Source organism: Struthio camelus, chromosome 1, assembly GCF_040807025.1.
Source record: "Struthio camelus isolate bStrCam1 chromosome 1, bStrCam1.hap1, whole genome shotgun sequence".
Classification (NCBI taxonomy): domain Eukaryota; kingdom Metazoa; phylum Chordata; class Aves; order Struthioniformes; family Struthionidae; genus Struthio; species Struthio camelus.
This window is the reverse complement of record NC_090942.1, coordinates 64,007,571-64,027,764: the sequence shown is the minus strand read 5'-3', so window position 1 is coordinate 64,027,764 and position 20,194 is coordinate 64,007,571. Positions and strand designations below refer to the sequence as shown.

Here is a 20,194-nt window from a genome sequence, read left to right as displayed (position 1 = left end):
CTTCATTTCTTCTTTCCTTCATCTCATCTTCTGTTGGGTTAATGTAGGGCACGCAAGATGACTTACATGAGGCTTCTAGACCCAACTTATTTCAGAATGAGTTGTTAGGCCCGCATATGTGCGCACATGTATATTTGTATTTACTTATGGGTGCATATAGATGCACACATACTTGGTTTTGAACCTCCTCTTGGACTGAGGAAATACTGAAACTTTTAGATATCTTCCTTAGACCCTTGCGGACAGCAACTGCGCCTCATCTTATGGGAATTTTGCAAAATGTACATCAGATACATGCCACGATGGCATTTCCCTTCAGGGTACGCCTGCTGGCAGGCAGTGCCTTGAATGTGCAGTCTTTTGTCATTCCAAACTGTGATTTTTCTCTCCCCCCCTCCCTTTGTAGGACAAATTCGAGCAAGTGTCGATCCTGCCACGTGTACAGAAAGGCTCAGTCTCATTGAGCTGAGAATATTCAGTGCTTCCAAAAATCATTCTGTGCCTTACCGGGATAAGTGAAAAGGTGTCCAAGCAGTGAATTTATTAAGATTTACTTTTTTGCCTAGCCGTTTTCTACAGCTGCTCGATCATAGCTGGTTTGAAATCTTGGCTGGTATGGCATCTTTATATAAAGGGAATTATGCTAGCGGAGAACGTGTTTGGCTGTATATCACTTAACTGTTTAATATTAATTTGTTTGACTCCATATTTCTGGGTGCTGTTGTACAATCATGTGAGCCCGGAGGTCTGAGAGATTTTCCACTGCCAGCCGCTGCCAGGGAGCTGAGCAAGGGCCCTTATCCTTGGTTTGACCCGATCTCCCTGGACCACGCAGGAGCAGGAGCTCCTGGACTCAAGAACCACGATGAGGACTCTTGCTTGTTTTCCCCAGAGAGCTTCTACACGTACCAGAATACCTTCATAGCTGTGTCAACGTACATGTAACCACCTTGCCCTCTCTTCCACCTTTGAAAATACCTTTTTAATTCTGGGTTTATTTTCTCTTTCCTCATCTTGCTTCCGGAGCTAGACGGTTAATTTTTCTGAGTGATTAAATCCGGTTTTGTTTAAATGTTCTAAAGTAGTAGTGCATATGTTTGCAATAGACACTTTAAAAAATTAATATAATAAATATTGAGAGGGCCATTTCTTTCAGACTGTGGATGCCTTTTTATGCATGCACAACAAATTGCCCCTTATTCCCCATCTGCTGCAGCTAATAGCACAAAACTAATGTTGTCAAGTGATCACTGCTATTGACTGTAAAATTAATCAGACTTTGGCTTCAGTTAGCCTTAAAGAAAGACTTAACTTATAAGTAGACTATGTTCTGGGGACCACCTGATCATCTGAATCCCAGTGAGATGAAGTCTGGTTTTGTGATTAGGGCTCTAAGTTGGGATTTAGGCATTCTGAGCTCAGTTTTTGGCTTTGGTACAGAATTCCTACGCTCACAAGGGCAAATCATTTAGGAAGTGCTTTGTCACCTTAACAAATGTTAAAGAGTGTGTTGGGAATTCCTAGCTGAACATTATCATTAGAGAATGTTAGTACCTTAGAACTGATGGCAAAGGGTTGGGTTTTGATAGATCTGTTAATTCAAATAGTTTAAAAGAAAAGAAGCTTCAGAATTGAAGAGGGAAAGTTTTATCGAAAAGCTTATGCTTTTTCATTTGAAGTAATTTTCTATTTTAAAAGATTTGTTAATATTAACTTTAGTATTTTTAAATTTTGACAGATTCAAATGACACTTTTGTTTTCGTCACTTTTCTTTTGCAAGTCTGATTCAGAAGGGGGAACCAAGGGAAATCTCAGTTCTGCAATGTGGGGAAGCTCATTTGTACTTACCCTGGACACCTGATGTGTCTATGCTGATTACTACTCAAACAAGATGTTAGCATGTGCTTACTTCTATGCGTATTCTTATCTCTTATTTAATTCAATGGGTCATCTGAGTATATTTACCTTGGTATGTTATTAACAGTCTGTCCCCTATGGAGATATTTCCTTAATTTGGAGGCTTTTTCTTTCTACTTGGTGAAATGGCCTACCAGTCTCCCTTGTCGCACATTTAAGTATTTGACACAGACAAATTCCTGAAGATTTAAGGAGATACTGATAGGTATGGTTCTGAGTGCCACAGAACAACTTCCAAGCAAGCTATTAGAAAATGCTGCCTGTATTTAAATCCAGTTAGTTTTTACAACTTGAAAGGATAGTCTGGTTGACTGACTTGGAAAGACCTCCTGTGAAAGGGGAGCACCTTTCACTGATGTTTTATTTTCTTTGAGGGGTTACTTGGGTGGCTTGTTGTTTTAGGAAGGTTTGCAGCGTTGTCAGGCTGCTCTCTTGCCCGTGACTGTACACTTGTGGGGCTGCCACATCGACTGCCGAGCTGCGTCGCAGTGGGAGGGAGCCCTCCTTGGAGGGGTCAGCATCTCCCTGCCACAGTGGCCACAGCATCACGGGGTTTGGAGGAAGCCACGCGTCTTGGGACGGTGCTGTTTGAACGGGCTGATATATTATTGTGCAGGTGGACCACATGAATTTGCTTGCCTAAGATGTATGAATCTCTAATTGAGGAAGAGAAAAAACAGTATTTGTCACATCTCTGGGTAAGACAGCAAATAAAAATAGCTGATTCCTTCTGTATGATGGACGAGCAGTGACAACGGAAGCAGATGGGTTGTATACAGATGGGACAGTACAATAAAAACTTCTCACTTTTGCATATCATAGCTCTTTTCCATAATTACAAAGGGCATGGGCTATCTGTCTGCAGATGCTATGGGACATCAACCTCAGCAATATAAAAAGCACTGTGATTGACCGTAAGGAGGCTAGAAGGTTCAAAAGCAACTTTCCTCTTTTTTCTTGTTTCCCTTATGAAGGCCTGATGGATGAGTGGGTTGAGACCATGCCTGATGCTGAGACGCAGAGTCATCTTACCATTTATGAGTTATTTTTCAGCATGGATCTAAGTATTTGAATCTGTCCCTAAGTCTTTAATTTATTAATGGGCTGCTGCCACCGCCATGGTATCCAGATACCTCTTCTGTTAGGAAGACTGCAAAACAGAATGGTGAGGAAATGTACATTTTTAATTCTCTGCTCTCCACACCTCTAAATATAAAGAATGGTTTGCAGAACCACAAACACAAGGACAATATGGCATCAAGAAATCACTTGGGCTGCTGTGTTGTTTCGTTTGTCTTTAATGTTTGTTCTTTATGCTATTATACTGCAGACATCATTGGTTCAATACCTGCTCCTAGGTAGACATCAGAACACCAGATGGATTACGTACTTTACAGCACTAATGATAGTGGCTGATAATGTGTGCAAATCTCCCTTTCACTGATTGTTCAAGGCAGTTCAGAAATACTGAATACAGCTGTACATAATTATGCTTCTTTTGAAACTAAACCAGGCTGTGAAATTTCTGTTCCTGGAAAATGGTCAAAATTAGTCAATAACAAAAACAAAATAAAACAAACAACAAAAACCCAAACCCTTTGCATGTACTTAGTTAATGGTATATTGTAACATGCTATTTCTTAGAGGCAAGGCTTTCCTGCCAAGTCTATTGAGATTTAAGGAAAGAAAAAAGGGGCAAAAAAAAAAAAAAAGGCTGCATAATGAAACTACAAAAAGGTGATTTTGCTGCAGGTGTAGGAAGATGCTGATGTAGCAATACTCTGCGCCTGTGCTCTTGTTTATGTCAGAAGGAGTTTGTGTAGGATGGAGTATATATGTGTCTTAGTGTGTTGCAGACATGTGTGAGGGTAGAGTCAGTCTTTCTATGCACTCACTAATTTCTTTGTTATGTTTCTTGGAGTTTCTGTAGGATCAACTTTTGAATCATCTTTGTCTTTATCCCTGCCTTTTTTTTTTCTGTCATTCTGCAAAATTTTCTAAATGACTGAAGAAAACAAGAACATAGTTTTATTAGGTTTTCCCTTCCCCCAGAAAAATCTTGTTGAAACTTGCCAATCACTTTTAAAGCCTACACTGGGCTTTTCTGCAGCACAGGAGATATCATTAAGGCTTTAAACCCACTAATGAGGGAAATGTGCGCTGCTTGAAGGCTCCTGCAATATTAACTACATCCAATTATGTTAGGTAAATGTATGAGCATAGTCAAAACAGGATGAAAGCATATCTTTCTATTCAGGCCAAAAGCAGTCTTTAGAGCTGATCTTCCATCAAACTTACATTGGCTATTTATTTACTGTTTTTGTTGCATCTTTTTTTATGCTTCAACTCTAAAGACAAACAACACTTATAGATAGGAGGGGACTATCTATTCCCAGGGCTCTGATCCTTATTTAAAGAACTCATTTTATTGGTGGATAGTATATGTGAAATTTTAAGACTGATAAATATTTTTTTTCCTGTTTAAATTCAGTATTGCTTCCTTATCTAATCCTGTCCTCAGCTGGCTGCGCTATGAGTAGCTGTGATACATGTGGAGTGAGGATGCAGTTTATGCTGGTCTTGCTGTCCTGACCTTTGATTTCTGTTGATCTGTTGCTTTTTAAAAGGAAGTTGAACTTATTCTGTGTATTCAGAGATACGCTGATTTTTTTTCCTGAAGCCTATTTAGTCTAAAAGCAGCACTTTTAGATAATTCCTTATTTCTGACCTATGAAACTCTTATTTTTCAGTAGCAGATTGGTTTTGTTTACAGTTTTCACCCTTTTCCTTATTCCTGCCATATAGTAGAGTGTCATGTCCTTTGGTTCCTGCTTTTCCCAGTCTGGTTTTGTTAGGAGACGAGTAATTAGTTTGTCACTTGTTCCAGAATTGGTACAAGTTCAGAACTCAACATTTAGGTAGGCCTTTTTACATATTTGAGCAATCAGTGTTGAGACCCAGGACTTTGTTTTGTTTTCATGTCTTGATCCACTTCTGGAGGTAACTTGCCCACTCGTGAGCAAAAAGTCCCTTTGAAGCCTCTGGTTGAAAGAGTAACCCATTAGGGTCTCGGCCAGTGACATTTCATAGCACAGAGAACTGATTTGTACCCACCTGGAAGCCTAGAAGTTCAGTACTGAGCATCGCAGCAGCTGTGACCTGGCAAACTGAGAATGGGAATGGTGGTCCAGTATCATATCAAAGATCTAGGTGGCCTAGCTGGGTATCTGCTTTGCAAAGGTGGCTGGTAGCAGAGGTTGAAGAGTGATGTAATAACAAGATGGACAAAGTAATCTTCGCTTGGGCCTATCCAGGAACCAGTGCTGCTGTGGTGACTCCCAGAGCTGTAGGTTGCATCTGGGCATCATTTTTCCTAATGGCTGTGTTGGCTGTAAGTCTGTTTCCCCCTGTGTCTGTTAGCTATTAGGTACGCAGATGGCTTCTTTTCGTGGACAACTTTTTTGTTTCTCATGTGATAGAAGTATGTTTGGGAGCTTGTGTGTGTGAGCACGTAAAGTTCATTCGTGTTCAGTGGGACTTAAAGTGGTGCAAGTGGGCATTACTATATTAAACCTTGGAGGCTTTTACTTTTAATTTTAAGTGGAAATGGCTTTAAAAAGTATAACCTTCCATATCAAGATTAGGGGAAATAAAGTTGTAAGCCTCTGTTTAGCCACTCCTTCAGATATCTTAATCCATTTACCTGCCTTTACGTTTATATTTGAATTTAAACATAGTTTTGTTTCGTTTTGTTTTTTTAAGATATCAGGGTAATGTTGCTATCTAGCACAACGCAGAGATCACCCCCAATAGAGGCGAACCAGCTCGGACTGGGACTCCCTGTAGGATGATGTTCTATGTTGCCATGACACTGGCTATATATGCTGAATACTGTGAGCCACTGCTATCCTGAACATAGTTGTGCAAAGTGCAAATTACAGCAGGAAGAATTCGATGCATCGATATAATTCAAACTAAAACACAGTCCAGAACGAGCCCCAGGTGCCTAAAGCATGGCACTGCTCTGGAACTGAAGTCAACTATGTGGCTTTTCTATACTTTTTTTGAGAGCAGGTAAGCATGCAGGTATTTAAGGTACCATACCCCACACCTGTTCTAAAGCTACTGGCATGCTGGAATCCACAAACCTGGGCTGGCAGTGTTGAGACAAGCTCTCCTGTTTGGGATAAAAGTAACAAATAAGTTGTTTGTGTTCCCCAGGGCTTCCAGCACCTCTGTTTCCAATTCATTGTTTATTTAGGATGGCATAAAGCTGTATATGCTTTACACCATGCTCATAAAAGCTCATAAGAATGTGTTAAGCAGTGAAAAATGGTTTTGAACAAGTTTTGGGAAAAGACTCTGCTCATTTCCTGTTTCGCTTGAGCTGGTTAACTCGTTGCTTCTCACTAGTCTAATTGCTATGCATTTAGATGTGGTGCAAAAGAAAGCCCTGATCCCGGGCTTGTGGGCTGGTGCCCTCCTCTGAATTTGGCAGCAGTGATTTAAGAGAATATTATTGCTCCCAAGCTGTCGTTAACGTGTGGTAGCTGGGGTTCCCCTTCTCTGAGCGAGGCCTGTGGCACGGATCGCGTAGATGTTCCTGGTCGGGCGCAGTACAGCAACGCATCCATCCGGCTTCGCAGGCTTCTCCGAAAGCACGCGGGCTGACTTTGCGCTGACGCGGCTGATGAGTGCTCGCGGGGTCTTTCTAGCAGCTCCATGGCAATGGTGGTGATCTGCGGTATAGGGGGAGCGGCGAACAGCTCATGGGGTAAGCAGCACCTTCAGTTGCTGCAGCTGTTTCTTCAGCGGCTGTTGCACCGTAGACTGGAACGTCCTTGACTGATCTTTGCAAAAAACTCCGTCATGTCTGATAGCTTTCGTGTGGGTAAAAATTTTGTGCCGCTCTCTGATTTTTGTTTGTGGTAGCACGCTATGTAATGTTCATCCTGCAAGTCTAAAACCTCCCTGGGAAAGGGCATTTAGAGACTACGCGCCCCTTACCACTAACAGTAAGTTGCGGCTATAAATCTTCCAGATCACAAGTGAAAAATGAGTCGGCAGATCTCATTTTAGTCTGTAGTGAGAATTCTTCTTTGTTTATACAGCAACTGCATGTCTTGGCACCGTTTGTTGCAAATAGTTGATGGCTAATAGTTGGGTGGTCTGGCGCTGCGGGGCGATGGAAGAGCTGCCGTGTGTTTTGCAGGTGCAGGGAAGAGCTGCGCCGCGCGTGCAAGCGCTCCTGACCGCAGCCGAGGAAAGCTGCCGGGAGCTTGCCAGCGCTGCACCCTGGACAGGCAATCTTCATCTGCATTAAATTCACGGCGCTTGGGAGAGAGGGGATGGGCAGGGGGAAGGGGGTAAAATTGAAGTCTTGCTTCAAACTTCTCCAGCACCTTCTTGTTACTTTTGGGGCTCCTTCACACTGATGGGTTTGTTCCCTGCTCTCCAGTTTAACAAGTGCTCCCAGCTCTGAGCAGTCCAGGCTGCTGCTCGTTTTCATGGGCTTCATTTAGGCACATGGGCACATGCACAGCAATAAATATATACACGGATCAGGAAGCAGCCATCCTGGAGCAAAAAAAAAAAAAAAAAAAGTTGATCGATGTTAATTATTTACTCCCGCCAGTCTCCTCTCACTGCTGCTAAGCGATAGACACTAAAAAACCCACGTTTGTTACTGAAATAATGTACTCTTCTCCTTCTTTTCCTTTCACACTTGGCCTTGCGGAAAGAATTTGGGGAAATAAGTCATAAAAACAAGAACTATCTTGCACTGTTCTGCTCTACTAGATTAATTTAAAGTTTAAGAGACACAAGACATTCTTTTCCCCCTTTTCAAGGCAATTGCAAAGGACATTTTCACCACTTCCTTTTCCACTTTCAGTATGCGCATTTAGATGAAGCTAAAACTGCACTCTTGCACTTTTTATGCTGCTTTCCTAAAATAATTCTGAATAATTTAACAATAACTCAGAAACATCCCAGTTTAACCAGTCATTGACCTGCAATCCTGTTTTTCTGTAATCAGATTATACTGGTATTTCATCGGTTCCAAAGGAGCTGTATGGTAGCAGAGGTAGTGGTGATATCTATAATTACAGTTGCCCAGTGTGTTCCACTATAGTATTTAGCTCTCAGTAGTTTATCAGACTTTAACTGCTTCAATTAATATTTTCCGTATAGAATTTTTCAGTCAAAATGGTCTAGCTTTTTCTGAGAAGAAGCATAAGGAAAAGATAGGGTTATTTATCCATTGTAGGAAAAAAATAAACTGAATGTCCTTTTTTTGACTTTGATCTCTCTGGTGTAAGGGCTGGATATAAAAAACACTTTGAGAATCTGACCAAACTGCTTAAGTTTATAAGCCTCTGAAGAATCTCAGTAAACACAGACTCAGTAAAAATTATTAAATTCCGTGGAAGCTCACTGACAAAGCATTGCTCTCTGGTGACAGCGCTCTACAGATCACTAACTTCTACAAGATGTTGTGTTAACTATCCTACTAGAGATTGTAGAATCCTGAGTTTGTGGCCGATCCAATTCTCATGAAAGATTTTTAAAAATATAACATGAAAAACAACCTTGTAGGACATCACTCTTTTTTTTTTTAATGTTACATTTGCAAAATCAGATAGAGAACCTGTGGGAAAAATAGCATATGATAACATAGCTAAAGGGTTGGAACCATTTTTGCATATGCTTAATGATACAAAGGCCAACATCTTCAAACCTTCTAATACTTTAGTTTGCTCTCCTAGTTTCCTCCTAATATCTTATTTGACTGCAGTAGGAATATACGGCATGCTATACTGCCAGCCTCAAGAATTAAAAAGAAAGTCTTGCATGGCCCTTAATGTTTTCTGAGATGTGTTCACTTAAAAAGAACAACAATAAATCCAAAAGTGTTTTTTTTTGTTTTGTTTTTGCTTTGAGAAGTGTTTGGAAGATAGAAGTTTCATATTGTGGATGATTTTAAAGAGTCAAAAGCGGAAATAAAAATTAATGTAAAAGTTTGATTAGAATATTTTTCTTTTGTTGTAAAATCAAATTTGTTTCGAAACGCAAAATTGTTTTGTTCCAAAAACATCTATAACAAGAGGCTTTGTTGGAATGGTCCTTCGTTTTTCTTCCCAAAAGCCTAGAAAAAGAAAATGATTTTACAGTATTTCCAGTGTCGATCAACCACGCAGCTTTATTTGTTTCTCCAGCCAGCTCTGGCTTTATTTTGTTTAATACGTGGTCTGAGTTTCCAGAAAGAATCCCCCCCCCCCGCCTAATTTGTGTTTGACCGTTTCAGGTTAGGCGTTCTCTGGATGTGCACGTCTGCTGGGTGGCCCAGCCTTGGTTCTTCTCTTCTCAGTGGTTAAGAGGGGCAGCTCTCATTTCCTCGCTCCTTTCGGCTGTTACTCTCGTGGTAGCTTTTATATTATATTGTATTTTATTTTACACCTGTATTATATTATATAGTACGTAAATTTTGGTTGTAAGAACTTAAGCTGGTCCTGGGGTTAAGATGTATCCTAAAGAGAAGTTTCAGGTTTTAGACATGTTGCAGAGAGTCGTTTTCAGTTACGATGCCCCTTTTATTTATCAGGATGTTGGATGCTGGGGGGATTCGGCCCTGATCTTAAATGTGGGAGAAGCAGCTCTGCAGATGCAGAATTGGTTCTTGTGATATGGCAGTATGTGCCTGCACTGGCCAACACTGGTGGCTGGGAACCAAAAACCCTTGTTTTCCCTTTCTTCCACTCCCCTTGGTAGGTCTGTGCTTGTGCAGATACCAGTAACATTTGAGTTGAGTTGAATGTCATGTGCACATTGCATGTGTATGTAGCCTGGAAATGTCACTGATGCATGGTCTTCTAGAGAGGGAAGCCTCGTTGCTCCTTGCTCCTGGGAAAAACTGGGTTCCCCCCTGCAGGCAGGACTAGAGCAACCTCTGCCCAGGTTACCTGTTGTCTTATACACACACTTAGCTATTCTGGGGTTAGTAGGCAATGACGATTTGCAGGTGTTTCGTTCTCACTGCTCCTTCTCTGGGCACTTGATAAAAGGGGATCAAAACTGCAAACACTGTTCTGTCTTATTGTATATTTGCGGAGCTTCGAGCTTGTCTTACTTCTAAGCCTGCTCTCTAAGCCTGAAATACTAGCTGTGGATCTTTTGGGGAGTGAACGGCCGTGGAAGAAGCGTAAACGGAGTGAATTCAGGCTCTGACCCACCCCTGCAGTTTCATGTCATGGAAAGACTGTTGTAAAGCTGAAGTAACGCGGTGGTGAAACAGGCCCTCCAAGTGCCATGTCACCCGAAGGAGGCCCGTTTTGCAAGAGCGGGAGCTTTTGGGCATGGTCTCCAATCTGTTGCTTTTAATTTTCTCTTGCCCTAGAACTCTTAAAATTACAAGACGTTGTGATGTGCTTTCTGCTTCATAGCCTGCCCTGCTTGCTGTTGCAAGATTAGTATGTTTGAGAAGGCAAAAGTAGCTGATACTGTTAATTTGTTTTGAACAAGGCACTTGCTAGTACTCAGGAGTATTTTGGCTGCTCTCCTTGAAGGAATCAAAAAGAATGCTATGAGGAACAGCTTACAGGTTTTTTGTGAAGTAAGGCTTTTTTCCTAAAATCGTGAGCTTCCAGGAACTCATGGTAATGTCACAAGTCCTGTAATATTTATGCAATAGGACTTCATTATTTTTGAGACTATTGTATGACCAACACTTCTCTAACTTAAAAACTTAAATACATTCAAATTAATTTGTGTGATGGTCGAATGAACAAATACTCTTTCGTATAAGCCTCTTTTGACATACTTTGATAAATTAGGAACCTTTGGTTTTGTTTTTGCATGATTAAAACAAACAAAAGTCACAGATGTGAAATCGTGGAAGATAAGAATCCCAAAGTCACTATGTAACTACTCACAAAGTTTTATAGCTCAGCTTTTCTTGTGGCACAAATAAATGAGGAACTAAAGCAGCTACTGGTATCAGGGAAATGTGTTAGTGTTTTCAGATAGATGTGGAGATCTTAATATGCAAAGTTTATTTTTTTCCCCTGAAGTCTAAATACACATGCGATGTAAGTAGAAACAATTGTGAAGTAGAAGGCTGGGAATTCGAATTCTTCAGTTAACCAGATAGTGTAAATGTGATTTGTTGACAGCTTGTTATGTTACCATTACAGCTGACCTGGAGTTTTCTCTCTGAACAACTTTTCAAAAGAAAACTAACATAAGGGTCAAATTTGGCCAGGCAATGCCCTACTTCTGACCGAGACCAGCAGCAGGTGCTTAGAAAAGGAACTTGGCAAGTGCAGAGTAGTATTGCCTTTAATATAGTCTCCTGACTTCTGACTGCCAATGGCTTTTGGACGTCCTGAGCTGGAGGTTGTATCCACGTATTTAATTTTTAATAGCCCTTTACATCCATTAGTTTGGTTTAATGGCATTTTGAACCCATTTAGATTTTTGAAAAATTTGAAGAGTCTTCGCAAGCCAGTTTTTACTTGTTTTATTTGGATTTGCTTTCAAATTTTCATTTTGGTTTTAGGGGAAACAAGGTAAAATACTTGTTTCTGGATTTGTTGCAAGCATATTGGAGCTCTTTGGTCTGATGAACCGACTCCAAGCATTCTGTTCCAAATCAGTTGAATGACACTTTGAAGTGTATTTTGTATATTAGGATGTTATCTTACAGGAAATGTGAAGTTAGACAACAACTTTTAGGTGCTGTATAGGAATTTAGAAGAATGGTAGAAACCCTTTGAAAAGAGCCTCAGCTTTTGGTCATAATTTACTGCTTACTCAGGTGTTTTCTTTTAGTGTTTCTCACTGCTTGAGATTTTAAGCTAGTCTGGCCTGTTTATAATCTTATTTCTATATTACATTTGGGTGAAAGAGTTCAAACCAAAATTGTCAATGAAATATGAAATGCATGAAAAACATTGGGTTTTTTTATATCTGCTCTGCTCTGAAGAAAAACTCTATACATAAGTAATACTTTTAAACTAAGCAAGTGGTAGGTCTCCCCTTAGCCTGGCCAGCTTGGTTCTAGTAGTAATCAGAAAGTCTTAAGCATTTAACTCCCATTTTAGGAGCCTAAATTGAAAATTTAGATCCTTGAAACCTCCACTTAACCGTACCTAATGCTTGGAAGTGCCTCGAGTCCCTTGGGGCTTGCGATTTCAAAACAATTCTGCTTCTGAGCAGGGTGAGAGGCACTTAGGTGCCAAACTGCTCAGCAATATCAAGGCCCATCTCATGTACCAGCCCAGGATATCCATGAATGAGACGTCTGAAGAAGAGCTTGACCTTACAGCTGCGCTCTGAAATTGCCGGGTGGTTCAGGCTCTGAAGAAAACAACGGCAGCAAACGCGCTCCTCCTGAGTCGCGAGAGGAGGCGGTAGCACTGCTCCCTTTTTATACAATCCCTAGCGACACGGGAACCTGCCCAGTGTACAAGAGAGGTTTTTGTGCTCTTTGCTGGAAGTGGTTTCAAGGCACTTCTCCCAAAAACCCGCATGTGATTCTTGGGGAAGATGTGCTTTTAGCCTTTCCTGTTGAAGCTGTTCTGCTTTGCCGGCAGTCCTCAGGCCTTCATGGTAGAGAAAAAGTTGGCATATTTCTGTAGGCTAGTAGTTAGGGCACTCAGCTGGAGTAGGGAGGTGGAGGTTTGAGGTACTACTGCAAAATATTGCTCTTGCATCTTTATCTAATGATAGTTTTATATAAACAGATATTGGAGAGGAACTGGAACTCCAGGCTCTTTTCACAGAAGGAATGATCTAATTCCAGCATCAGTTTACTCCTAAGTATTCCCTAAGGACAGGAAGGTTTAGGAACAGTCTTCCTCCCAGCTTTCACTAGCCTGTGCTCCAGCCATGATTATTCTTTCCTCCTTCCTTGTTCCTGCTTCCTTACTCTTCTTCCCATCCTTATCTGCAGGAAGGAATTGCAACTTCTTTCCCCATGTGTGAGCTGAGTTCCCTCAGCTGGTGATATGAAAGGGAGTCACCACCATAGTTTTCTTCACTCTTCTGTTAAAAGAAAGGGAGTAATCCCTGATCACAGCTTTAACATCTTTTCCTGAGCAGATTGTGTTATGACCTCCATAAGGAGAGAGGTGGCAAGGTCCTAGGGAAGGGCTGGACTCTTCCTGCATGGTTGTTGTGGCAGTTCGGACAGCTCTGTGCTCAGGATCCTGGCTAACTGCAGACCAAGGCATTTGGGTCAAGATTATGATGGGGTCAGCAGCCTTGAGGACAGGCAGTGAGATGCTGAATAATACTTAAAATCTCTCTTGGCATTCTCCAGGATTTCCAGAAGTGTTGCAAGTATGTCCTTGAATGAGCAGGCTATTAGTATGTGATATTTCTCTGTAAGCGAAAGATCAAACTTTACATTCTACTCCAAGGTCATATGTGCATCCTCTGCCAGTCCCATGCGCACCGACTAATGATTGGAAACATGGGAATGTATCTGCAGCAACAAAAGTGATCAGGAACTGTTTTCCCCCCAATTCTAACAGTCTGTAAAAGGAATATTCTGATCCTCAACCTTTCCTCTAGGAAAAGTGTGCATAAACAGAGACACTTTTAATAGTGTTATGACTTTATCCAACACCAAATAGGCCAGTTACGTCAGCTGGAAACTAGACTTAAACGTTATGCTTAAAAACTGCTTCTCAGCAGAGCAGAAACTGAGTATAGAGTACAGGTTCTCTACTACGACCTGAATTAGTTTATAGTATCAGTACTCCTAATTAATTAAGAATAAATACTTTTCTCTTTGATTTGATTGTTTTGACCCCTTGTATGCAAAATGATAAAGGTGTGGACTTAATTTTGATCTTATTTATACCAACAAATGGGTTGACATACATTAGCCCAGGTCAGACTGCAGGAGGCCATATGTGTTTATTTTAGCATTTACGAATGGTTATCTTTACCTCATAGCAATGACTCGCTTTGGTTTCTATTGACTAAACCATGACTTAAGAAAATGTTTGCAAAGACAAGAACAGATGTTTCCAGGCAGCTTGCCATAGTGGGGGGAAAAAGCCAGTATGTAGTTGTAAGCTGGTATTGGCCGTGCCATTTTTTCCAGTGAATAATGATGAACGGTAGCCATTAATCAGTCTTGAACATTTGGACTTGGCAACAAACGAGTGAGCTTGGAGATGCCCTTTTGTATCGTCTGATCTATACGGTAGGCTAGAATTGCTGTAATCGCTGCAACCCATTCCCCCTTGTAACACTTTCTGAAGTCACTTAGTAACCAGGAAGAACCTTAAAATTTAGCAAAATAGATAACACATGGATATTTTCTCCCCTCCTACCCGAGCATGATGGTTTTAACTGAAGTTAAAAGTTTTACTGGGCACTTCTATGAAATTGTCAAGCCACAAAAGCTTTTGGAGTTGGATCTCACAAAGGCTAGCCTGCAGGGCTAGGGTAAAGCTTATGACTAACACAAAGGCAAATGGTGTTTGCTAGGTATGACTAAGGCCATGGGTAGTGTTGGAGTTACTGTGAGAATCTGGGCTTTCAGGAGCTGTAGAGCTTGGTTCATTGTGTGAATCCCACCAGGCTTTCAGTGTTGAGGGTTGGCTCCAGCAGAGGTGCATCATTTTTAGTTGTTTTTGAGCCTGGTAGCACTACACTATGATTAAGGTTAAGTGTAAAATAAAGTTTCTGGGACCACATTTTGCAGAATTTAGTTTCTTGCTGTGTCATGCAAAGCATATGAGTTAGATTAGCAGCTGGTTCTATGGAGATGAACGGCTTATATAGTAGGTTTTGGAGCTGGAACGTTATTAAGAGTCTTTATGGATGCCCTGTTCAGGACATTTTAAGAATGCCTAGCTGCATTAAATTTCTTCTGCCGGTTGCAAGGTTTCAGCTCTCATCTTTCTACCAAAGGAAGCAAGCTGAGAACATTTATGAGGAGAGCATCATCGTGTTACCCTTTCTCCTACTCTGGACAGTCATTGCCAGCTGCCAGCGGCTGAGCCTAGCCCACTGTTGAGAAATGCAGAAAAAGGAGCACATGATTTTAGTATCACCCCGGGCTACAGCTATACTCCTGGATAAAATAGGGCCAGGATGCAGGTACACAGGTAGGTCCTGCAGATGCCTATATTGACACACCGTTTCGCATGGTTTTGTCCTATATCAGTTAGTTCTCCCCCAGAAACTGTCCGGGCACGGATCAAGAGATAACCTGCACCGCTACCACTAAGCGGTGTGAATATGGCCGTTCTCTTTGGGGAAAGTGATTTAACCTTGTGGACAGGAGGTGCGCTGTGCCACTTGGCCTCAGAGCCAGGGGAGAGTCACTGGCCTGATTTATTTAGTAGTACACAGCAAGCCAAATTGACTCAGGGACAAACAAGCCAATGATTGTGTCTGAAGGGTCAGCCTAAGGAATGGCTTAATGGGGAGGGAATTCTTGCATTCGCTCCAAAGACGCTGCTCATCCACAAATGCTGTTGTGTTTTCTGTTTTTAAAGCGCTGATGCTTAAAAGATCTGTTTGGAAGCAAATATTTCTCCGATTTCCTTTGTTATTTCTGATGGCATGTCTGTGACTGTGGGAACTCAGGAGCACTGTGTAGGTATGCTGCAGCGGATTACTGTGCTGCTAGTAGTTTTCTTTCAGAATTACAGTACTGCAGTCGGAAATGGTTGATTACATGGGAGAGGGAGGTGCAGAGCAGTTGTTGGGTATTTAGGTAATGCCAGATGGAAGATAAGTCTGATTGCATTTGACTTAAAAGCAACCTCCTTCCCCACCTAAAATCCAAAATCCCACCCCAGAAAATATTACAACGTCCATGCGTAGTAATATTTAGTGATTTTTATAGGATCACAAATTCTCAGATGCAGCTAGTAGTTTGCCTGTTCTGAGAGAGGTGACACTTCATCTTTCACTAAGATACTTCAGGCTCGTTCTCGTACCAGATTCATTTTCAGGCCTGCTATATGAACCTGTAGCATAGGTATGCAATTAGGAGGAAAGTGTTTGCAGAAATGATAAGGAAACCTGATAAATGAAATCCGCTATATGCTGTCAGTCACACTGCTGCTGTTCCAATAAACACAAACATGTTTTTGTGTATCCTGTTTAAAGAGACAGAATAAGGTAATTTATAGCCAAAATTGACTTTCCTTGCTTGCAGTGTTTAAGTGTATATAATACTATACATACCAAAAATATGCTAAGGGAGCGTTACTGACGTAAAGTGCAGTGTTAAAAAGGCAATGCTATGGTTAGTGTCATAGTTCTAGCATTATAGTCAACAGGCTCAGGCTGTCTGTGGAGTAACTGGGCTGCTTTCTATGAATGCAGTATAAACAATCTTTATGTAATTAGGAACATTTTTAGGGTGAATGTTTGTTTTTTAGGAAGGGGGTTTGCTTTCAAGTTTCAAACGCAGTCAGATTTATATCCCATCTGTTATTATCTAAGTGAAGCCTTGTCTTCCAGAGGACATTTATCTTATAGAGTGCTCATATTGGGCAGCCTTCAGTTTAGGAGTGGATGTAAAATACTTTTCCAAGTGTTGGTCTATAATTTCTTTTTCCTTCTTTCTTTCTTTCTTTCTTTTTTTCCCCTACGCACACTATTCCAGCCTTGCTTGCAAGACAAAATTGGTCATTTCCTTGTGGGAATTGTTATTCTGTTCTTTCAGTGTAGTTTCTGAATGCTTCAGAAATGTTAATGTATCATTAGCATTTCTGAGGAGGTGATTTGGTATCTTCACTTTATAAATCAGGAATGAAGGCTGGGAGTTGAAGCACAGGTCCAAAAGAGTTTGCTAATTTGGGGGACCCAATTCGAGGACCTGATCGCTTGGACTAATGCAATCTGCATGATCAGAGCACACTTCCAGTTGATATCAGCGGCATCAGTGAGCGCTCAGCAGCTCTGCAAGCTGCACCTCTGGGTTTGAAAATGAGGGCCAAAGAAAGGAGAAATACTCACTTAGTGACCAGCTGAGCCAAGGTTTAGTGAAAAGAGCTTCCCTAGCATCACACAAGAACAGTGGAGCAGAGATGAGGATGGAGCACTTCCTTCAAGAGTGGTGTATGTTTCCTGTAATCCAGAGCGTCTTTCTTCCGATTGTACTATGCCTTTGAGTTATCAGCAACAAAAGAAGCAGAGCTCCATTAAGCAATGGTCTCCCTGGCTGCACTTCTCTGATCCCTGGAACAGATACCTTCAAACAAGTTAGAAAACAGAGCGTTTATTTACAGAGGATACACAGAGAAAACAGCCCAAACTGCCTCAGCTTTGACAGCCTGTCCTAATTTTTCCTTATTATCACATGAAATAGATTGTCTATGTATACATTAAAAATGTGCCCATATTTTATCTTAAGATAGTCATGCGAGGAGAGCATGTGAGTCAAGTATCCTCCATCAGTGTAACATCCCATCCCGTACACGTCTACTTGAAATCAGCTCATCTTTGCTCAGAGCTTCTCTTTGGTGTCAGCTCAGTGATATCGGATTTCTAAGGACAAAGATGACAGAATAGCACATAAAGACAATAAAATCAGAAATCTCAAGGCACCAAACCAGGTGAAAGTATACAAATATGTAACAGGTGGTAAGAACTCATTCTTTATGTACCTCAGTAATTTAAAAAAAAAAAAAAAAAAAGGGAGGGAGTGGAAATGTTGGATGTTGAAAGTGATTTATGAATGACTGGGAAGGCCAAAATGTCTTTGTTGGTTTGTTTGGGTCTTCCCCAGAAAAGTGAGGGGACTCGGATCCGCAGATAATGTGGGGGCCTGCACTGCCACTGCTGTTGTGGGCTGCTGAGCAGGTAGACAGGGGCCTGGATGCCAGGCTGTAGAGAGAAACTCACTTGTGCACAAGAAACCTCCTGGTTGCAGATGGAAGCATGGACCATGGAGGTTTCAACAGATGGCTTCTTTTCAGGTACTTTCAGGTACTTTTTGCTAGTAGTTTAGCAGATGACCTGCAGAATGCAATAACTGAGTGTGTATAAGGTGCTGAGCTGTGAGGGGTGAGAGACGCTCAGAAAGAAAGGGCTAGAATTCAAAGCGGTCTTGATCAATCAGAGAAGTAATCATAAAAAGAATGGTTGCAGTTTGATAAGGACATGTCCTATACACCAGTCTTAGGAGTAACCAACTTCACAGGTAAAGGCTGGGAAACAACTTCCTAGGGAGCAGTTACTCAGTCTGAGAGTTGCAGTGAAACAGAAGCAGGATATGAGTCGACATTGTCATGCTGTGGTACATAGTATTCTGGGACAAATAGAGATGAACATAGCCTGCAAGATGTATTAAAAAAAAATCCTTCTTTGGCTGGAGTGCTACATAAAGTCATAGAGACTATGCCTTTGAGAAAGGTGTAAATCAACAAGAGCACCCAGGGGAGAGGAATGGGACTGAACAAATGGGCCTGGATAACATGACCTACGAGCATGGCTTGAGCGAATTGGTGTTAATTGGGGTAGATGATAGCAATGTGGTCAGTGGCTATAATAGTCTTTGATGTATAGGGGCTGCTGAGAAAAGGAAAAGAATAACCCGTTTTCTGTGTCTGTGATAGCACAGAGAATAATAGCCGTAAGTTCCAGCAAGAGAGATGGTGCTACCATGATAAGAATAGTCCAGCACTGGAATAGTTTGCCTGGGAAGGTTATTGAATCTCCATTTTTTGAGGCCTTTAAAAACATGTAGGAAAATGTTGTCTGGCAATAACATTGCTGTAGTAGATTGTGCTATGGGGCTCGAAGTCTCCTGAGGCCTCTTCCAGTCATAGATTCTGATGTTTTCAGACACGCTTCCTTTTCTGTCTTTTTTTCTCCTTTTACTCTTGGGTGGATATTGCTATTCTCTGTAAAGGGATTTCTTAGCTGGATGGGGGGATTAAAAATCATCAAAACCCTAGAGACCGTTTGGGTACAGAACTTCATGAGCTGAGTCTGGGCAGAAACTGCGGGACAGTGCTTCAGTCTAATGACATGTTTGACCGTCTACTGAACCTGTAGGAGTCACAAGCCAGAACCTCTTACCTGAGCTAAACTCTATGAGAGTGTTCCTTATAAACAGGGTAAGGACTGGGACTTGCTCTCTAATCAACATATTTTCTGAAGACTTTTAAAATGCATGTAACAGTCTGACGTACCAGCTGTCACCAGAAATCGTGTCCCCCACCGACACCCGTGTGCAGTGCGTTGGCACTCATGTCACGCAGGGAGGGAGTGTTGACAGGTCCTACTGCTCGTCACCTTAGAAAGGGAGAAAAGAAGCCAGGGTTCAGCAAAGGAGTACTGGCAATCACAGGACAACATCAGAGCCTGCAGAACCAGAACCGCCTGAGAAAGGAGTTGCTAGATTGACCTGGGGCTTTTAGAAGAACCAGCCAAAGAAGAAATGCAGGCAGTAAAAGAGAAATTTCATGCAGCCCCATCCATGTTTAACTGGGGGTCCAGGACTGGTTGTAACTCTCCTCGCCATGGGGCAGCAATATAACGCTATTCATGGCGGATCTTTCAGAGATCCAAAGTCTAGAGCAGTTTGAGTTGTGCTTGTGTTGAAACTGAATCATGTTTCATTTTGACTTAGAAGCCAAACCTGATTTCGAAGCCAATGCTCGACAGCATCCTTTGTCTTCGTGATGACAGATGGAAGTACGTCCGGAGCCTGCTGACCCCAGCCTTCAGCGATACCAAACTGAGAGAGGTAAGGTGTAGTCAGTGTTGCTGTCCTATTTACAGGAGATAATTGTTTTCTTTTGCATAAGCATCTATCTTATGTAGCTGCACATTAAGGGTACGTAAAAAAAACTGCTACTTTGTGCCAGTTTATTTAGATCTTAATAGCACGTGCAGAAGAGTGTGCCTGCAGTGTGGTCCAGGTTGTGGATTAGTCTAACTCAAGAGAGGAGGATTTGAGGATACAGGTTTTGATCCTATATCTTTCTCCATATAAGTCGGCTTGCCTATAAAGGTACAGTAAACTCAAAAAAGAGCTTCCCCCAGCCCCCCACTTTTAGGAGTAAGCTAAAGTACAGGAAAGGTTATTGCTCCCCATTGGAACGTAGCTTTTCATTATTTGCAGAGTCAGCAGCTCTCATGTTAACACAGGAACTGCTGTCAGTCTATTTTCATTTCTCCATCTCCTTCCCCCCGCCTTCTTTTATACTTTAATCCTTTCATATAATAAAATAAGTCACTGGAACAGAATGTCATTGCCAGATAAATACCTCTGACTGAAAATAAATGTCTCTGT

At 41.5% G+C, this 20,194-nt stretch overlaps 1 protein-coding gene across 7 annotated transcripts in view; it reads left to right on the top strand.

The window, feature by feature from the left end:
- The window catches only part of TBXAS1 (thromboxane A synthase 1), a 242,680-nt gene that overhangs the window by 120,090 nt on the left and 102,396 nt on the right, over window positions 1-20,194 (top strand). For all 7 annotated transcript variants that reach the window (XM_068944738.1, XM_068944757.1, XM_068944767.1 and 4 more), the window contains one exon: window positions 19,529-19,645. In XM_068944738.1, coding sequence (XP_068800839.1) covers window positions 19,529-19,645 — 117 coding nt within the window. The remainder of the gene's footprint in view (window positions 1-19,528; window positions 19,646-20,194) is intronic.